Here is an 18425-nt window from a genome sequence, read left to right as displayed (position 1 = left end):
TTAAAAATCATTTTTGGAATTCAATCATCTCTGTTTCTGAAGTTTTATGATTTGGAACTCTCCCCTTCTAATCACTTCAGATATCTGAAGAAGAAAATCTGCCTTGATCCAGCTCCCGGTTTTGAGGCTGTTGTTCTTTTTTTTAGTTGGCGATGGAGGGCAGAATAATCATGCTTATAATGGAAACTTAATTGAAACTTGTAACTGTGGAATGCTGCTCTACAAGGCGTCGATGTTCTGTGTAGTACAAGGGGTTTTCAAATTTTGACCCTACAAGTTGCCATACATTTCAAGGCAATACCTCTGCTCTCCTTCCAAAACATTTAATTTAAATCGTTTGATATTTTATCTTCATTTTTCCTTCTGTTTGCTTACATAGATCTTACTTAACTTAAGACTTTGCTTAACACAGTCACTCTTAAGTTATAGAGAGTGAAAGTCTTAAAGCAGTAGTGAGAGGAAATGATTCAGCGACTTATAGATCGGTGAGATGGGGAAATACAAAGCAAGTGGTTATATCCTTTTTCAACATAATGGGGAGGAGATAGAGCAGGTCAGTCAATATTAGAAGCGGGTAGTGAGTGGTCAGGACTGCTGAGTAGGTGGATGGGGCAGAGAAGTAGGAAAGAAGTAGTCTATATAGTTTAGTAAAGCTAGTAGATAGTTTTGCTATCATGATTGTGTCTGCATGGGCATTTTTCATGAACTTTTGCCTGTCACTGGTGGAACTGTGCTAATGTTAGTGCAATGGCGGGAGATTTAAGAATATTGCCAGTGTAGATGAGGCTAAGGGATCTAGAAAACCATTAGACACAGAGATGAAAATTTGAATTGCTATCTACTTCGCATTCACTAACTATCTTTAGAGCAGCGTTTCTCAGATGCGGCCACTGGGGCCACCAGGGGCTTTTCTTGCAGCCGCAGCCTCTTGGGCTGTGATTGGGTGAGGAGGGGGGAAGAGAACAGTGGCCCCTCTCCAGGGGGAGCAGTGCGGGTTGGGCCTTGCCCCCCTCTGAAGACACAAACACTGGAGGTATAGGCAGCTGGTGAATATCTCTCTTCACAGCAGCAGACTTACTATCTAGCAAGTTTTTTTTTTTTTTTAAAAAAAAGCAACCAAAAAAGCAAAAGACACAACAACAAAAAAACAAGAACATGCAAAGCACCCTATTTGTGTTTCTATTCTATTTAGGTCCAGTAAAGAATAGAGACCACTGTACATTATTTTTATTACTGAGTCTGAAAAAACCCTACATAAATAAATTACAATGATTTGGACATGTATATATGCATATTTATTTGTTTTTCCAAAGTTAATTAAGAATTTTAGGAAAAATTGTCAGCACAGCCACCAGCACGAGTTGGTGGCTGCACTCTGAGGCCACCAAAAATTTTGTTGTGAGAATCCCTGCTTTAGAGGCCCCTCAAAACAAAGCAAAATAAACTGGTGCCTCTTTCAATCTTTAAATGAGTTGTCGGGACCATACTGTACACTTGTTGGAATTTATCAGTTAATGAGCTGAGGAAGGCATGAAGAGAAGCTATATTTGGGTATGTAGCCAGAAGCAGCCTTCAGCCAAAAAACTTTTCAGTCTAATCTTCAATGTTTTGGAGCAGAACTGGGATTAAGAAAGAAGTGTGTTACAGATTGAATCATCGGTGTTACCAACTCCAGCAGCTAATTTGAGTCTTCAGAGGAAACACTGGTTTTTAAATGCTGTATAAAATGGCTCAAATCAACTCCTCCGGTAACCATAACATTAAGTAGGTTGTGCTTAGTCAACTGTGCTCCTGTTGTCATCAGCTTACTCAGAGAAGATCAGTGCTTCAGCTGCAATATAATTCACTTTTAAAGTTTTGAGCCTAATTTATTTTAAGTATGTTCCTTAAGTCAAAAATATAATTTTCTTTTCCCTTGTCAATTGCCACAGTCGGTGAGTCTTCCCTACTGAAGGAATAGCCATTTTCATCCACTGATGAGCTGCTATAGTTCTACCTGTCATAAACCAGTGATTATCTAAAGCTTCCTAAAAATCTATCATGAGGTTTGGCAACCAATCTAATGAATAGATTAAGGATTTGCTAATAAAGCAGGCTTCTGTGTGCCAGTCTTACGACAGTGCAGTCTGTTTTTGCAACGTTCACTTGATCTTGCAAACAAAAGGAAGAAACTAAGAATTGTACTTACATTTTCTCATGCTGTTTGAGTATCATAGTCTGCATTTCCCCTCCTTGTTCTCATAGCACTGCTTGATGAAGTGGACGTTGTCAGGAGAGAGTTCTTGTGTTTTGTAAAGAAAAAATTAAACTCATACATTTTATAGTTTTACAGTCTTGAATATTCAGTACTTTTATATATGCTCTTTCTGTGTATTTAGCAGCAGGCTGCTTAAACAGCAAAATCTAACTTTGAATAAATAAAAATTCTTTGCTTTAAAACTGATCTTCCCCATTCTTCCCTTTCCCTTTTTAATCTTGTTCTGTAGGCACACTTGTCAATGATTTCACTTGTAAAATGTTTGACATGTTGATGTATTAAAGATTGCAACATTACTATCTTTATCTCACGCCAACACTTGTACGGTGATTGATTTGCCAAAACCCCCCCTGCAAGTTAAAGCATATTAAAGTGCTTTGAGGAAGTCTACTTGTATGATCCTGGAGAATATGCACTTTGAAAAGTACTAATTTACAGTCTAAGTGTTGTTTCTTGTAATTAAGGAAGTAATTACTTAAGCAGGGTGCTTTTGCCAAACCAGTTTTTAAATCAAATATTGGCATTTGCTTGGTGAAATGTTGCAGTTATCAGTATACTGAAATTAAAGTGGGCATTTTTTCCCTCTAAGGCTGTTAGTTTTTGACAGCAGGGAATCAGTTTGTGCAAACCCAGAGGACTGTACTTCATTTTCTTTAGAGTCTGGTGATTACAGCAAAACCTACAGAGAGAACCTAAATCCACAAAATCTCCAGAATTCTGTTGCTAGCTGTTTGCAGCCCTTGTGAAAGTTAATCCAGTTCTGGATCTGAATTAACTTTCAATCTGATACAACAAAGTAGGTTTTGAAATTATGGAGAGTCGATCTTTGGGTCATGCAAAAAGAGAGGTGCTTGTGGTTTCAGCAGCTTTTTTTTTTTTTTTTTAAACAAACTCTGTGCTTGCACTTAGCTTAACAATTCTTGCCTGTGCTGTGACAAGGAATTCCTTCACTTACCTTCATTTCAATATGTAGGATAGTCTGGGAGTAGGCCTGTTGTATAATCATTCAGACTAGATGTGGTCTGATGTTTAGGGGCAATTTAGGACTGGTAGGATGAGGTGTTGGGCAAGAGGTCCCCGTTCCCTGCAGGAGCAACTGCTTCAACTTTCATTATTTCAAAATAATTTAGAAGTTAACTAAAGAATCCTCACACCTGGTATCATTTTGGGGAAATAGTATGTCCTGGGAGAAAATTCAAGAGGAAGAGAAGGCAACGCTTCGGAGATGCCAATATATTACAGCAGCCTAAGCCTCCCCCATACTCTTCTGCCTGCCTGTACAAATAGAAGGTGGTTATTACAAGATGATACAGTGTATTGAGCCTTGTGGAGAGTAAGTAGCATGACCTAGCTTCAGCCTGTCAGTTTCTTTTTCCTGATTATTGAAAAAAATTTACTCTTGAGGCTCTGGAAATCTTGTAATTTCATCCAGCCAATCTGAAGGGTTTTTTATCTTGGCTGGTGAAAGAATAATCTACTTGACAAACAGGGGACACCATCATAAGGCCTAATCACATCAGCCACACTATCAGAGGCTCGTTCACCTGCACATCCACCAATGTGATATATGCCATCATGTGCCAGCAATGCCCCTCTGCCATGTACATTGGTCAAACTGGACAGTCTCTACGTAAAAGAATAAATGGACACAAATCAGATGTCAAGAATTATAACATTCATAAACCAGTCGGAGAACACTTCAATCTCTCTGGTCATGCGATTAGAGACCTAAAAATGACAATTCTTCAACAAAAAAAACTTCAAAAACAGACTCCAACAAGAGACTGCTGAATTGGAATTAATTTGCAAACTGGATACAATTAACTTAGGCTTGAATAGAGACTGGGAGTGGATGGGTCATTACACAAAGTTAAACTATTTCCCCATGTTCTCCCCCCCCCCCCCCCCCCCCCCCCCCCCCCCCCCCCCCCGTTCCTCAGATGTTCTTGTCAACTGCTGGAAATGGCCCACCTTGATTATCACTACAAAAGGTTCTCCCTCCCTCCCCCCGCTCTCCTGCTGGTAATAGCTCATCTTAAGTGATCACTCTCCTTACAGTGTGTATGGTAACACCCATTGTTTCAGGTTCTCTGTGTATATAAATCTCCCCACTGTATTTTCTACTGAATGCATCCGATGAAGTGAGCTGTAGCTCACGAAAGCTTATGCTCAAATAAATTTGTTAGTCTCTAAGGTGCCACAAGTACTCCTTTTCTTTTTGACAAACAGAGTACATCTTCCAGTATGTATGGATTTGTTCTCTGGTTGTGCAGGAGCTTTAAAGTATATACCTTTCTTACACATCAATGAAAGAATAAGCATTTTCTCCATACAAAATAGTGTGTTAAGGTTAAGAATTTAAATACAAACACGTCAAGAAATTCTCCTCCACAAACCTTAGTGCTTAGAGCAGTGAGGAATACCACAATCTTCATTAAATTTCACAATGTTGACAATGTTTATCCTCTGCTTCTCATCCTTCACCATCTACTTTTGCCTGCATTGACATCCTTTGTCCTCTACTTTAGCTGCTTTCCTAACTCCTGATGTCCTCTTTCCAGTTGCCTGTTTCAGATTGATTGTGTGAGTTAATGGTAGCAAAGGGAGGGTAAGTAGCATGGAGATTGAGAGAGATTCCTGGTAGCTGTGAGGTGGAGCAGGTTAGGACTTCACTCTGTGCAAGAGTCCTGAATCCTGAGCTATCTTGTATCTCAGCTACTTAGGGTTCTTCCTTGCTTTCTGGATTATTAACCCTAAATGATCTCCTAAGCAGCTTTTTTCCATTATCCTATACTGGGGGACCGGTAGGTTTAAGAGTTAATATCATGTATATGATTAAACTGATTCAGGCAATATAAAAACTAAAACACACTTTTGGTTTCCCCTTAAATTGAACCAGAAATCTTTTTGCCATTCAAGGTCCATATTCTTGAAGGCCCTAATCCTCATCTTTTAGCTCTTGGGGTTGGGATATAAGGCTGCCACAGAAGCTCCTTTTTAAGGCCTTTTTTTTTTTTTTAAACCAGTGGTGTCCCATCATGCACAACATTCATGGAGAGACCCTAGTCCTGCACATTTCCAAGCCCTCCCAGATATATGGTAACACAGCTGTGAAATACCCTCCTCAAGGCCCCATGGGGAGTGTAGGTGGAACATTGAGAACTGCTGCTACTACAGGAGTGAAAGAGGGCCCTCACTCATGTACAAAATGCCCTGTTACATAAGTGAGCATACAGGGGCATGTACTGTACAATCTAATGAAAACCAAACCACTGATTGTAATATTTGGTACTGTGTAAGTGTAGTGCCAAGTGCTTAACTGGATTCAAAAAGGGATTAGATACTTACATGGCTAATGAGAACATAGAATCATAGAATATCAGAGTTGGAAGGGACCTCGGAAGGTCATCTAGTCCAATCCCCTGCTCGAAGCAGGACCAATCCCCAATTAAATCATCCCAGCCAGGGCGTTGTCAAGCCTGACCTTAAAAAGCTCAAAGGAAGGAGATTCCACCACCTCTCTAGGTAACACATTCCAGTGCTTCACGACCCTCCTAGTGGTGGATATTTCCCAATATCCAACCTAAACCTCCTCCACTGCAGCTTGAGACCATTGCTCCTTGTTCTGTCACCTGCTACCACTGAGAACAGTCTAAATCCATCCTCTTTGGAACCCCCTTTCAGGTAGTTGAAAGCAGCTATCAAATCCCCTCTCATTCTTCTCTTCTGCAGACTAAACAATCCCAGTTCCCTCAGCCTCTCCTCGTAAGTCATGTGTTCCAGTCCCCTAACCATTTTTGTTGCCCTCTGCTGGACTCTTTCCAATTTTTCCACATCCTTCTTGTAGTGTGGGGCCCAAAACTGGACACAGTGCTCCAGATGAGGCCTCACCAATGCCGAATAGAGGGGAACAATCACATCCCTCGATCTGCTGGCAATGCTCCATCTTGTACAGCCCAAAATGCCATTAGCCTTCTTGGCAACAAGGGCACACTGACTCATATCCAACTTCTCGTCCACTGTAACCCCTAGGTCCTTTTCTGCAGGACTGCTGCCTAGCCGTTCGGTCCCTAGTCTGTAGCAGTGCATGGGATTCTTCCGTCATAAGTGCAGGACTTTGCACTTTCCTTGTTGAACCTCAGATTTCTTTTGGCCCAATCCTCTAATTTGTCTAGGTCCCTCTGTATCCTATCCCTACCCTCCAGCGTATCTACCACTCCTCCCAGTTTAGTGTCATCTGCAAACTTGCTGAGAGTGCAGTCCACGCCATCCTCCAGATCATTAATGAAGATATTGAACAAAACCAGCCCCAGGACCAACCCTTGGGGCACTCCACTTGATACCGGCTGCCAACTAGACATGGAGCCATTGATCACTACCCGTTGAACCCGACGATCTAGCCAGCTTTCCGTCCACCTTATAGTCCATTCATCCAGCTCATACTTCTTTAACTTGCTGGCAAGAATACTGTGGGAGACCGTATCGAAAGCTTTGCTAAAGTCAAAGAATAACATGTCCACTGCTTTCCCCTCATCCACAGAGCCAGTTATCTCGTCATAAAAGGCAATTAGATCAGTCAGGCATGACTTGCCCTCGGTGAATCCATGCGGACTGTTCCTGATCACTTTCCTCTCCTCTAAGTGCTTCAAAATGGATTCCTTGAGGACCTGCTCCATGATTTTTCCAGGGACTGAGGTGAGGCTTACTGGCCTGTAGTTCCCTAGATCATCCTCCTTCCCTTTTTTAAAGATGGGCACTGCATTAGCCTTTTTCCAATCCGGGACCTCCCCCGATCGCCATGAGTTTTCAGAGATAATGGCCAATGGCTCTTGAATCACATCCGCCAACTTCTTGAGCACTCTCGGATGCAGCACGTCCGGCCCCATGGACTTGTGCTCAGTTAACGTGCATGGTTAGTTTAGATAAAATAAAAAATGAGAGATGAACTCTCCTGCTTAACTCAACCAATGACATGGATTAGGAAGACATTTCCCCTATGGGCATTTCATAACTGTCTATTATGGAGTTTCTTGTGCCTTCCTCTCAAGCCTGTGTTATGGTCAACTGTAGGAGATAATATGCTGAACTAGATGGACTGCTGCCCTCATCAGTTTGAAAATTCCAGTCCATACTGGACAGTATTCTGTCTTGGCCAGTGGCCAATTCCAGATGCTCAGAGGAAGGTGAAGAAACCCATAATTTTTAAGAGGAAAAGACAACAGTGTATGTAGACTAGGAGGGTCCGCAGGTAGGCTAGTTTTCTATCCATCTGTGGGAGTTGACCTCATCCCTCCACCTTTGCGTGTCTCTCAGGTTTTGACTCCTGATCCAGGATCAGCCACCACGAATTAGGGAGTGGGTGCTGTTATGCTTCAACTCTAAAGTCATTGTCTTCCAGTTTTCTTCAGAAAACAACCCAGTTCTTCCTTCCCCTGTTAGAGAATGTATAGGTTTCTAGGACTTGATGAAAACTGCCGTACCATACCTTGACCTACTTACTAGGCTTCTTTTAGTCAAGGAAGACTGATCTAGCATGGGACTCCTGGCTGCATGGGTAGGTCTGTGGAGATTTCTCCCCACGCTGTTTGCAGAGGATCAGACAACATTCAAGGTGCTCTGTGCAACTGAAGTGGTCAGAATGGAAGTTGGTTGCTCTCTTGCTTACAGTGTCTCTCAGCAATTCATTCATCTATTGTAATGTCCCTCTGGGAAAGCCCCATAAGCTTTTGTTGCTCTTCCACACTTAGCCAGTCAAGCTCTCCAAACACCTCGAGCTCTTTAGGGAATGGATGGCCACTTCATCTTCTCTGGACCCCTTCCTAGATTTCTGCTGCGGGAAGAAAAGGGCTTTCTCCTCAGAGAGACGCCATAGACTTTGAGCAGGAAAAGGATCCTGAGCCAGAGGCATATTATCTGCCCCTCTCATAAGACCTGGAGACTCTTATCTCCTATGACTTTATCACTTTGGAGTTGAAACACCCCTAGAGGTTTGCTGAAAAGAAATGCTTTTGCAGAGGAGGTCCTCTCATTTCTGTCATTCTGAATGTCCTTAGCCAGAAATGGGATCATTAATTGTGGTGGAATTTGGAAGCAGTTATCCTGTTCCGTCATCAGAGGGTAAACAATTGTATCTTTATTAGTTATGCATAGGAGTCCTAGTCATGGGTCATGCTTTCATTGTGCTAGGCACATTACAAAAACACATCCATACTCCTGAGGGAATTCTGTGCCAAAAAATTAAAAATTCTGTGCACAATATTTTAAAATTCTATTTGTCAAAATAGCACAATATAGTCACACCAGTTTCAATTATTTTGGTAATTTATTTCAAAATACCTGTCGGCAAGTATGTCTGTAACAATACAGACCAAAAAAAAAAACATTCAGGAAATGTTTTTCGACAAATAGATTCCTTACTAGGCTTATTAATACAGAACTTTGAGTAATTCATTTAAACTACAATACAGAAATGTATTTCCCACACCCCACAAAAGCAGTGTGCAGGCTTGGGGGAGTCAGGGTAACAGAGGAGCTGAGGGAGAGGGAAGGAGCCTGGGAGTGAAGCTGGAGCGTTGTTGGGTGTAGGTGGCAGAAGTATGGAATAAGTTTTTTTTTTAAGGGGTGGAAGAGGGAGAGTTAGGGAGTTGGGAAACCTCCCCCATGCAGACCCTGGCTGACCCTCAGCCTCTCCCATTCAATCAGGAACATCTGCCCCTGTCTCCATGTGGTCCTGCAACACCCTTCCCATTCAGTCCCTGATTCAGTGCTGTCACCCCACTAGCTCCTGAGCCCGTGCTCCAGTCTGTCCCCCGACTACCCTTCTGAACCCCAGTCCATAACCTCCTAGCAGTCCCATGTGCCCCACTCTGTCTGTCCTGACCTGGCTTGGTGGCAGGGTGCTGTGATGAACGCATCCGGCTGCTGGCTGTTCTGGTGCCACAGCAGTCTCTGGTGGGTGAAAGGCAGAACTTCAGCACTTCTCAGGCAGAATGTGTTTTCTGTGGCGGGAAAATCTGCGCTGGACATGAATTCTGCATGTGTGCAGTGGTGCAAAATTCTCCCCGGAGTAATAACAGAGAGACAGTCCTTGCCTCAGAAAGCTTATCTATTCCCAGCCTGCATCTGTTTGTCCTTTCACACACCATTTTTTTTTCTGTTCTTGCCACAGACACCATCAGCTTTTCTCCCCTTCAGTTCTGAGAGAATGGAACCTGAACCAAAAAGTCTTCTGGATGCACTATCCCTTGGATCCCATATCGCTTGGTTTACAATTCTCACTTCTGCTTCTGGGTGTTCACCTTTAAGAGTAAAGGGTATAGTGCATTCACTTGAGATGGGGTGAAAGAGCTGTGATATATTTTCCCTTTGTTTTTCCTTCATTTACTAGATTCTGAAAATCAGTATTGCATTGCTGTAGTCCTTTCAGCTGGCAGAGATGCAATATTGGTGATGATAAAGTGGCCAAGGCAGATGAATTTTTAAAAAAATCACGAGTTTGTGGTTCTATGCAAGGTGCTATTAAAGATGCTTGAAACTTCTTGGTTCTCTGCATTCTTTGTCTAACAGAATGAAATGGATTCTTCAAACCACAGCTAATAGTGTTACTTAAGTCTTCTAGAATCCAAATCAGAGTCTTATTCAATGAATCTCTCAACAGTGATGTTAAAGGCTAATGTGTAGATGATTTTGGGACTTCCTTGTACCTGTGCTTGGCCAGTAATCCATTAAGGGAAGATCTGCTGGTTGACCTAAATTCTTCTTTTTGTAAATTACTTAACAGCTGTCTCCCCTCCAAAAGAGTAAAATTGGCTTTAGGGAGTGTGACAAAGTTCCTGCTCTACCTTGGTGGGTCTTGCGCTTATTGGTGGATTTGCTCGCCTTGGAGCTTCACGGCAGTCTTCAGCTTGGCCATTTTTCTGAATTCACAGCCCAGGTCGACTCCTCCTGACCAGGAGTTGGGAGGATTTGGGGGGAACCCGGGCCCGCCCTTTACTCCGGGTTCCAGCCCAGGACCCTGTGGAATGCAGCTGTCTAGAGTGCCTCCTGGAACAGCTGTGCGACAGCTACAACTCCCTGGGCTACTTCCCCATGGCCTCCTCCCAACACCTTCTTTATCCTCACCATAGGACCTTCCTGCTGGCGTCTGATAATGCTTGTACTCCTCAGTCCTCCAACAGTCCGCGTTCTCACTCTCAGCTCCTAGTGCCCCTTGCTCCCAGCTCCTCACACGCACACCACAAACTGAAGTGAGCTCCTTTTTAAAACCCAGCTGCCCTGATTAGCCTGCCTTAATTGATTCTAGCAGCTTCTTGATTGGCTGCAGGTGTTCTAATCAGCCTGTCTTAATTGTCTCCAGAAGGTTCCTGATTTTTCTGGAACCTTCCCTATTACCTTACCCAGGGAAAAGGGACCTACTGAGCCTGGGGCTAATATATCTGTCTTCTGTTACACTCCTGTAGCCGTCTGGCCCGACCCTGTCACAGGAGATAGAGTGCATATTGAGATGAAGCAAAGGTTTCATAATTAATCTTACATAATTGAAAAAAATATAGCTCATAACTGAAAGGATTCTAACACCTTAGCTTTCAGTATTAAGATTGCCATTCACCAGAAAAGATAAAGAACAGTCTATTAAGAAATACGACATTTATCAAACTACAGTATATTAGTTATTTAGTAAGGCTTCATGACTTCTTAAAAATGCATGTAACTGTGTTCACGCAAGCTGCTCCTAGACTTTCACCTTAACACCTGAAACCATTTTCTTTTTAGATCAAGGAATTATGTACTGAAATTTATATCAAATACAACAAATACAGAATTCATGTCAAGAACAGCACTGCAATGTGCTATGCCAATATTAGTTCTAGAATTTAACATTCCCATTTAAAAAGATGACCGTATGAGAATCAGAAAGTTTTGTAATAGGATCTCAACAGATGTGGTTATCTAGGGCAGCATTTCCCAAATTGTGGGTCAGAAGCCCAAGGGAAGAGAGCATGGTATTGTAGTGATTGTCTCTGGGTGGAGAAGTATGAATTCTTAACAACAAGAAAATCTTTTGTTGTTTTTCTTTAAAAAATAAACAGCTCATGCCTAGTTAAATACAATTAACAAAAGAAAAAAAACCCCAAACCAAAACCCACCCTATGTTAAAAGAACATTTTTTTAAAGTCAAACCCTCAAAAGTTAGGAAATGCCTTCTTGCATGTGCGTGTTGATTGTCTTGTAATTACATTATAAGCTCCTTCCTCGTTCCGTGCAGAGGATGGACAGTGCTCATTTAAAGAGCAGGTGTTCAAAATATTGAATAGCTTCATTGTTCAGTGTGTGGCCCTATGCCTTATTTACTGTATGATATTCACACTTTGCTTTACCTTCTCATGGGCTATTCTATGCTGCTTATCACTACAGTATCTGAGTGCTTCAGAAATGTGAATGAATTTATTTTCACAACACCCATGTGAGAGGAAGGGGGTTTGTGTTCTTATCCCCATTTTACAGATGAAGAATTGAAGCACAGAGATGAATGTAAAAAGTTTCCACTAATTTTGTTTGCTCAATTTTCAGATGCCTAGGACCTGATTTTTCGGTACTTGGTATTTATATAGTACTTCATATGTTCAGAGCACACTCCTGTTGACTTCAGCTGTGAGTGTGCATCACTTCTGCAGATCAGACCCAAGATAGCAAGTTTGGGCATCCAAAAAATGAGGAATGCCATTAGTGACCACCTGTAGAAAAATTTGATTTATGTGACTTGTCTTGGAGAACTGGATTCTAGACCTGCCTCTGCTATACAACATTCAGCTGCCTTAGCCATGAGACCATCCTTTCTCTTCCTGCAATCCCCTGCCTCATTCACGACATATCTTCCAATTTCTACAACAGATAAGGAAAGGATCCTACATATAACGGCCTCCTTTGCTACATCCAATAGTATGATAGTCTTTAATTATATGATCATAACGCATATGCACTAGAAGGTGATGAGATACACACTTAGTCATGGATTTCACCCAGATTTACTGACAGCAGAGGAATCTAGAGACTCAGGAGTATTTGTTTCAGTCCCAATCTACTCTTTTCCCTTCCCTCTAATCTGGCTTCTTTCCCCTTTGCATTTGAATCAGATGCTTTCTGGGTGTCAGTGAGAGCACAGGATGAGACAGTCTCCCTGCTCTCAGTTCCTATGCCCAGCCCCAAGCAGCCATTTCAGAGGAAGTCTGGCTTTATCCCTATAGTCCTGGGCTGGAGGGAGAATGCTCCATCACTGTGTGGGGATGATGGATATGCAGTCGTCTCATACACAGGCGCTATGAGGGGATGGAGCATGCTCAGGGAGGACACTTTTCAGATTTTAGCTGCTAAAATCTGAGCATGTGTGAACTACAGTTTTTCAAAAGCTTGTAACTTGGCCAAATTTGGACACATTTTCAAAGAGACAGCAAAAGGCTCATCCCTGATACAACGGCCACCTCCTGCCAAATTTCAAGTCCCTACTCGAAAGCAGGAAGGTGCTAGAGTTGTTCAAAGAGAGAGTCTTCAGAACGTTTTTAACATGAATAAAACATATTTTTCTCCAGCCTCCTCCTTGCAATGGCTGAATCGTTTTGTGTGAAATTTTCCAAAAGCTTCTGTCTGCAGCAGACACCCAGCATGGGAAACTTCAGCCCAAATGGTTAAAGGCTGGCAAAGTTATTAGCAATGGAAAATAGGGTCTTGTAATGAGAAGTGTTGGGCAACCTTAATAGACTACACTACTAGTTCCTCCTATAATACAGTATTTCTTGCATTCAGGAAGGTGAGCACTTGCTGGAGTGGGGTGTGAGAAGGAGGAGCCCTGTTAAGCTATAGTTCAGTGGTTCTCAAACTGGGTCAAGACCCCAAAGTGGGTCCCAACCCTCTTTTAATGGGGTCGTGAGGGCTGGTTTAGACTTGCTGGGGCCCGGGGCCAAAGCCAGAGCCCTAGGGCTTCAGGCCTGGGTGATGGGGCTTAGGTTACAAGTCCCCCTGCCTGGGGCTGAATCATAGAATCATAGAAGGTTAGGGTTGGAAGGAACCTCAGGAGGTCATCTAGTCCAACCCCCTGCTTGAAGCAGGACCAATCCCCAATTTTTGCCCCAGATCCCTAAATTGCCCCCTCAGGGATTGAACTCACAACCCTGGGTTTAACAGGCCAATGCTCAAACCACTGAGCTATCCCTCCCCCCGAGGCAGTGAGGCTTAGGCTTTGGTCCCCGCTTCTGGGGCCATGTAGTAATTTTTGTTGCCAGAAGGGGGTCACAGTGCAATGAAGTTTGAGAACCCCTGCTATAGTTTAATGTGCCTGGAAACCGGGTGTATCGAACATCACAAGGGAAAACTTAATATCTAAGTGTTGTGTAAAATGAACACTCTGCTGCACTTGCAGTCACAGCCCACCCACCATGATAACCACATTTGCTTTGTATTATGTTTTGTTGGTAATGGAAAGCACCAGTCTTCTCATTAGACACACATACAAAATACTGATAAATATTCAGATCAGGGAAAAAACACAGCTTCCACCACCACTCTACAGGAACATATCTCTCCCTGGCACAAAAACCTAACTGACTCTGAAGTGTGTACTTTACATCTCCTTGTACCAGTTTTGCTGAATTTGGGTCAATGTTCTGAAATATTTTGAAACTTATTCTTATTTGTAAGAATCCCTAGGGAGGTCACAGTTATTTGGGCAGTAAAAAGGGGCTTGGGATAGGGAAAATTTTTTGCACCCCTAACTGTGGCAGTTGTGTTCCCATAACCATAAGACATGTTGCAGTGTCTGGTTTTATCTGTGTTGCACCTGGTGCATGGAATGAGATGACCCATTCGCAGAACTCCAGGTGGTCTCACAGCTTTTCTTAGTTTGTATCTAAGCTTTATTGAATGTGTGCAGTGATGGAAATAATTACATATTTTTTCTTGTTGCAGCCCAACGTACCTACCTTTGGCTTTCTCTTCGACATTGATGGGGTACTGGTACGAGGAAAGACTCCAATTCCTGCGGCACAAAAAGCCTTTCAAAAGCTAGTTAATTCTCAGGGACAGTTCTTGGTGCCTGTAGTATTTGTCACCAATGCAGGAAACTGCCTTCGCCAGAAGAAAGCTGATCAGTTGTCTCATATTTTGGGAGTGCCTGTGAGTAACGTAAACTTCTTTTAAAGGTTTCAAAATTTTGTTAGAGGAAATGTAACGGAGGGAGGATCTTGCATTAAATGCATTTCAGCGTTCAGTTAACAATCTTCTGGTTTTCTTTTTTGCATAAGAGAAAATCAAATATTTTGTAAAGCCGTTTGAAATCTTTGGTTGGAAGGAACTATAGAAGTGCAAAGTATTATTATTACTAACTACTACTAATGGTATTTCTCAATATCAAAGGGTACGTTACTATTTTGGTAGTAATTATCTGCCTAAGAGTTCCATACTAGTAGCTCTGTCTCCTGCTGGCATGAAATTCTGCTCATGCAAACTGATCTCCCGCAGGGACATCAACATCCAAGATGATAACTTGCTCCTAGCTCCTTCCTCTCTCTTGAATGTGAAACACTTCTGTCCTGGTATATGATACAAGAAGGAGTGGGCACTGCTTGCCATGGGGTTAAAGTGCGTGTTGTGAGTCAAGGGCTGGGTGTTTGAATCCTGCTAAGATCAATGTTTAAAGTTTAGAGCAAGATTTTTTCACTCTGTAGTGATCCTCATTTCAATAGGTGCCATGGGCAATATATATTTACGAATAAAATAATATCCTAAAATATTACAGATCATATATTTAGAAATTCACTTACTCAAGGACAGGATATTGAAACTAAGACAGAGAGGAGTGTAGTGACGTAGCATGGCCCACACAGCAATCTAGTGACAGATCCAGGGTTAGAAATAGGGCATTTCTAAGTCCAGAGATTCCATGTTCAGTTTATTAATGGTGTCTCAATTTTATGATTGTGCAGACCCAGGAGGGAAAAATATGATTTGTGCCCATGCTGAATACAGGAATTCTGTACGCTAAAATGGAGTCTTGCTGTGTGCATTTGTAAGCTAAGACTCAGAAGGCTTTTTCCACCATGTATCATACAGTATTCTGGCTAGGAAATTTGGGAACTAATTTAATGATGATTGTAGCAGAGGTGTGGAGGCATATTTTCTGTAGTGACTTTTGGTTAACAGACTGAAATACATTAAAAGTAGCAAAGATAAAGATGATTTGAAAGCAATACCAAATTCTTGTTTTATCCCAAACAGATTTCACAAGACCAAGTTGTGATGTCTCATAGTCCTTTACGGATGTTCAAACGTTACCATGACAAATGCGTTCTGGTGTCTGGGCAAGGACCACTTCTTGATATTGCCAAATAGTATCCTTGTGAAAAGTACGTTTTCTGCTTTTAAGTACTTTCATTCAGCCAGTTCAGATTATCATGTAGAACAGGTAAAGGCCATCTGTCACTTGAGCAAAAGTACATGGTGTATTTTAGAGGGTGAGGGAATCCTAACACAATGTTCACCTCCTACATTGAAAAGTAATGAAATTGATGTTCTGGTGTAATACCCTCCAATTTTTTTTCACTTACTATTGTATATGTTTAAGGAATATTTTATCATCCTGGCCTAAAACTTAAATGAAAGTGACAAATCACAGCTTAAGGGTTTTGACTGCTTCAGGGATGAGTCTTGAGATGACATAATGCTATTTAACAGATGATGTAATGTGTCTAAAATCAGTTTATAGAGCCTCACTTTACAGAGCCTAACAAATTTGCTGGGCCACTTGTCTCAGGTTATACCAGTTCATGAATGAAATTGTTTTTGTTAACTTGAATATTTAAAAAAAAAAAAAAAAAAAAGCAGAAATGGGCTTTTTGGTGTGAAGTCTGCATTTTCAAATTTGAAACTGCCTCTATATTTTTTCTTTTCCTGGGAACCCATAGTTAATATTTAATGTAAACTCACATGATAATGAACACTATCTTCTATGTCAACTAATGTCCTGCTATAGTCTCATTAAAAATTAGTAATGTATTAGCGTGCATTTTACCTGTTCTGTCATGAAGAGGTATAATAAAACATGACTAATGCCTAACACTGTAAAGGTCAAATGTTTCTACAGATTTTGAGATGTGAAAGGTGTTGTAGGAGCAGCAGTGATCTGTATGCTCTGTGTGACTATGCTATGTATAACCTGTATGCTCAAAAGGTCTGTTACACTTCACCCCCACTTTTTTCTCCTCTCCCTCTTTGAATACCTGTGAAGTGTCTTTCCCCCTCCTCCTCTCTCCTGGAATGCTTGTGGAATGAATGGGCTGCTTGAACAGCTGGAAGATCAGAAGAGCTCCCAGGTAGACAAGGTGTCTGGCAGTCTAATTAGGCAGCGATCACACACCCAGTGCATAGACACTGCATGGACACTGCCCAAGGTGGGGTGTGACCAACCAGATGCGGACAAGTCATCTCTAGTCGCAGGCCATGAGGAGCAGGTCCTTAAAAGGGGAAGGGGCCATGTGCTCAGGAGTGCACTCACAAGCTTGTATCTCCCGTGAAGGCCCTTCGCCCGGATCAGCTGGCCAGTGGTTCACCACATTGCATTCCATCGTGCCTTGGGAAGACTTACCTTCATTGCACCATCCATCGCTGCACTGTGGGACACTTACCTTGAAGAATCCTGACATCTCCAGTGCTGAGCTTATCCTGGGAGCGTGAATATGTGAGTGTGCCACCCCCCCCCCCATCGCCCCTTCTTTTGAGCTTAGCTATCAATATAATAAACGTACTGCTTTCTGCCAAACTCTGGTGGGTCATTAGTCCTCCCTAAGCTTACTAGCTGGCCCAATTTCGGGTAACAAAAGTTACTAATATTCAATTAAAATGAGATCTAATGGGGGGATGCTGAGCATGGATGTTTGTATTCTTTTTCGTACTTACTACAAATGTTGGGAAATATGACATGTACATGGGGGATTAGTTTACTTGTCTGGATCTGGCAGAGAGAGAGTAGATATTAAGAAACCATGCGTGTTGGATATTGTACAAGACTGAATTTGAAAATCTATGTAATCTACAGTATAAACCTCAGGTATGATTAGATAATATCTTTACACCGAATAGTATAACTTTAACATGTGACTAAGATGATAGTTCTGAAAGAAACAAATTCTGATCATTTAATTTTCAATTGTTAAACATTTTTATCACTTCTTCTGTGCTGTCACATGAATTATGAAAGGAAGTCCATTTAGTATTGAGTGTAGAAACTATGTGCTGCTTTTACACAAATTAAACGTTGTTTTTGATTAACTAGGGTTGAAATTAATGGGATTTGTCTCCATTTAAGTGCATTGCTACACAAATTAAAAAATTTGTTTTTCAACATAGGAGACATTGCTCTTTCCCCTTTCTTCCTCCTTTCCATTCCTTCCTAAGAAGCAGTGAATTGCTTATTTTAAATACTTGTAGACGGTAATTAAACTACAGAAGTAGCCAAACTGTTTTTGCAAATGATTAACAATTTTAGAATGCGTATTTAACTGGTGTTGCCTTGATTTTTGATTAACTCATTTATGTTTCTCTTTAAACAAAGATAAAAAAGATATGGCAAGTGTGGTGATTTCTTTCCTTACCTATGCTATCATTGAGGATCTGAACAACACAGGTTAACTGTTTTTACTAGGTGTGTTGAATAATCGCAGTTAACTCACGTGATTAACTCAAAAAAATTAATTGCGATTTAAAAAATTAATCGCGATTAGTCGCACTGTTAAACAATAGAACACCAATTGAAATGTATTAAATATTTTTGGATGTTTTTCTACATTTTCAAATATATTGATTTCTATTACAACACAGAATACAAAGTGTACAGTGTTTATTATATTATTTTTTCTTACAAATATTTGCACTGTAAAAATGATAAAAGAAATTTTTTTTCAATTCACCTCATACAAGTATTGTAGTGCAATCTCTTTATCGTGAAAGTGTAACTTACAGATGTAGATTTTTTGTTGTTGTTGCATAACTGCACTCAAAAACAAAACAAAGTAAAACTTTAGATCCTACAAGGCCACTCAGTCCCTTGTTCAGCCAATCACTAAGACAAACAAGTTTGTTTACATTTACGGGAGATACTGCTGCCTGCTTATTTACAGTATCA

The 18425-nt window shown here is 41.4% G+C and overlaps 1 protein-coding gene across 2 annotated transcripts in view; it reads left to right on the top strand.

The window, feature by feature from the left end:
* The window catches only part of LOC102934908 (haloacid dehalogenase-like hydrolase domain-containing 5), a 37420-nt gene that overhangs the window by 4340 nt on the left and 14655 nt on the right, over positions 1 to 18425 (top strand). For both annotated transcript variants that reach the window (XM_043550567.1, XM_037904995.2), the window contains exons 2-3: positions 14216 to 14422; positions 15524 to 15636. In XM_043550567.1, the coding sequence (XP_043406502.1) occupies positions 14216 to 14422; positions 15524 to 15636 (320 nt within the window). The remainder of the gene's footprint in view (positions 1 to 14215; positions 14423 to 15523; positions 15637 to 18425) is intronic.

This window comes from Chelonia mydas, chromosome 7, assembly GCF_015237465.2.
Source record: "Chelonia mydas isolate rCheMyd1 chromosome 7, rCheMyd1.pri.v2, whole genome shotgun sequence".
Taxonomy (NCBI): Eukaryota; Metazoa; Chordata; order Testudines; family Cheloniidae; genus Chelonia; species Chelonia mydas.
Note: the sequence above shows the minus strand (reverse complement) of the source record. Positions and strands in the feature narration are given on the sequence as shown.